The sequence below is a fragment of the Aplysia californica genome, unplaced genomic scaffold (genome assembly GCF_000002075.1).
Source record: "Aplysia californica isolate F4 #8 unplaced genomic scaffold, AplCal3.0 scaffold01747, whole genome shotgun sequence".
Lineage (NCBI taxonomy): Eukaryota > Metazoa > Mollusca > Gastropoda > Aplysiida > Aplysiidae > Aplysia > Aplysia californica.
The window spans coordinates 9,806-12,660 of NW_004799017.1; the positions used below are offsets into that span (position 1 = coordinate 9,806).

At 46.1% G+C, this 2,855-nt stretch overlaps 1 protein-coding gene across 1 annotated transcript in view; it reads left to right on the forward strand.

Moving 5' to 3' along the window:
- The window catches only part of LOC101861866, a gene marked incomplete at its 5' end in the record, with an annotated part of 7,714 nt that overhangs the window by 1,644 nt on the left and 3,215 nt on the right, over positions 1-2,855 (forward strand). The window contains 1 exon segment of the mRNA XM_035973696.1: positions 1-1,587. This exon segment is cut by the window's left edge and continues 1 nt beyond it. Within this exon segment, the coding sequence (XP_035829589.1) occupies positions 1-1,587 (1,587 nt within the window).

Consider the following 2,855-nt stretch of genomic DNA (forward strand, 5'->3'; position numbering starts at 1 on the left):
TGAAAAAATCTGATACTGAGGAGAAAAGATATTTAGACCATTTGGGAAGTTCTTTGGTCAAAAAGTCTGATACTGAAGAGAAAAGATATTTAGACCATTTGGGAAGTTCGTTGGTGAAAAAATCTGATACTGAGGAGAAAAGATATTTAGATCATTTGGGAAGTTCGTTGGTCAAAAAGTCTGACAGTCAAGAAAAAAGATATTTAGACCATTTGGGTAGTTCACTGGTTAAAAAATCTGACAGAGAAGAAAAAAGATATTTAGACCATCTGGGAAGTTCGTTGGTGAAAAAATCGGAGAGCCCGGAGTTGGCAAGATTTGAGCAGCGGATGTTTACAGACTACAACAACGACCTTGTTGCTATGGAGAAAGACTTCCTGGAGAAGAACAGAGAACTCCAGCAGTCGAGCCCGGATGTGACGTCACAGGGGAACAAACGTTATCTGGACAGGATCGGCAGCTCGCTGGTGAAGAAGGAAGACGACGAGGATACAGAGGTGGACGAAGACGGAGTGGGGCTATTTATAGATTTGGAAAAAGATGAAGATGAGAACGACTTGAGGCAAATGGCGGGCACGAGAGCAGGTAACCACAAGAGATATCTGGACCGTGTGGGCAGCTCGCTCATCAAGAAACAGGCGCAGGCTCAGAAACGATACCTAGACGGGATCGCAAGTTCGCTCATTAAAAAGGAAGACAGAGGCCAGAAACGATATTTAGATGGAATCGCAAGTTCACTCATAAAAAAAGAAGACAGAGGCCAAAAACGATACTTGGACGGGATCGCAAGTTCGCTCATTAAAAAGGAAGACAGGGGTCAGAAACGATACTTAGATGGCATCGCAAGTTCACTCATCAAGAAAGAGGATGGTTTCGTTGGCGACATCCCAAACGGACAAGAAAAACGATATTTGGACGGTATCGCCTCTTCCCTGATAAAGAAAAATGAACTAAAAAGCGAAAAGCGTTATCTGGATGGTATCGCAAGTTCCTTAATAAAGAAAGACAACGTACAAGAAGAAAAACGATACCTCGATGGCATTGCCAGCTCTTTGATTAAAAAAGAAGTCAGACCCGGACAGAAACGATATCTAGATGGTATTGCAAGCTCTCTCATAAAAAAGGACTCGACAAACGAGAACAAGCGATATCTGGACGGTATCGCCAGCAGCTTGATCAAGAGACAGGACTCGGTGAGCGATGAAGAAAAGCGATACTTGGACAGTATCGGCAGCTCTCTCGTGAGGAAATCGTCCTCTACGACTCCGTACAAACGATACCTGGACCAGGTTGGGAGCTCCCTGGTGAAGAAAGGGGCATCAGAGATGGGACCATACGAGGTGATTCCCGAGGCTGTCTACGTGGGGGAGGGGATCTCTGCGGGCGGGGAGGGGCCGGTGTACGTCACCATTGACGGTCAGCTCCCCATTTTGGCCATGTCCGAGACTGACCTGCCAATGGCCAGCCCCAGGAAGCGGATGTACGAGGTGACAGATGACGTCATGACCGGAAGTGGTCACCAACAGCTGGTGGACGATATGGCGGCGGCGATCCACGTGTCGGCCAAATGGGCAGGACTGACAGGTAGGGGCAGCGTGGTAGGGCGATCTTGTCTTATCTTGAATGTCGTTGTTGTCATCATCATCATCATCATCATCATCATCATCATCATCATCATCATCATCATCATTATTTAGAACCTTCTGCCTCACCACTAGCTCACATGTTGACCAGGTCGAGTGCCGATTGGGTAAACGTTTTGTAACGTTTTATTTACGTGGCGTTAGTGGCCTAGTGGTTAGGCTCATCTTCATCATCCAGTGCCAGATCTGCGACAGAGATCGGCGATTATGGTTTTCCATTCATTCATTTGCTCGGATGCTCTCAAAAAAGCTACGTTTCCCTGATCTTTCCCAGGTTAGGCTACCGGACTCGTAATCGTGAGGTTGTCGGTGGCCTAGAGGTTAGGCTACCGGACTCGTAATCGTGAGTTTGTCGGTGGTCTAGTGGTTAGGCTACCGGACTCGTAATCGGGAGTTTGTCGGTGGTCTAGTGGTTAGGCTACCGGACTCGTACTCATGAGGTTGCGGATTCGGGGGTTCGAGCCGTGGGCCCGACGTTGTGTCCTTGGAAAAGGCACTTTACACGAATTTTCCTCACTTCACCTAATTGGGAATGGGTACCCAGCTATAGACATCGAAAGGTCTTCTCAGTATGTTAATGTTTTAGCTCCTATAAATGGCTGCATGCACTGTATGCATCCCCGAAAGTTGAGGTTGTTTTAGAATGCTATCGGGTCTGCTGGGGTAATAGTATAAGTTGTGAAACGCAAAGAGATTGCTGTTGAGCGGGAATTTGCGCTATACAAATGCTATCTATTATTATTTATGATAATGGTTACGAGTTTCGATCCTACCTGTCAGGGCCTACCCGGGCTAAAAGGGATATAAAATCCCGCTAGAAAAACAGAGATACTCGATAAACCTTCTCCCCACTCGGGAATAGAACTCCTTTCTCCTGTGTTCGACAGCGTAACGCCTAACCTCTACACCAAAGAAGCCAGACAAAATGGTTGTATCACAGACTCTAATGTGTCTCACGTCCATTCATTTCAGTACCTCTCATGCCTCTACCGTGCTTTGGGAACCTTTACTTTTCCCCTGTGAATAACGGACCGATAAAGTCACTTTTCCACTTTCTTTCTTTTAAAAAACTGTCTGTCTGATCGGTATTATAATCTGCTCCTATCTCTCTCCCAAGAAAAGATATTTAGACCATTTGGGCAGTTCGTTGGTGAAAAAATCTGACAGTGAAGAAAAAAGATATTTAGACCATCTGGGCAGTTCGTTGGTCAA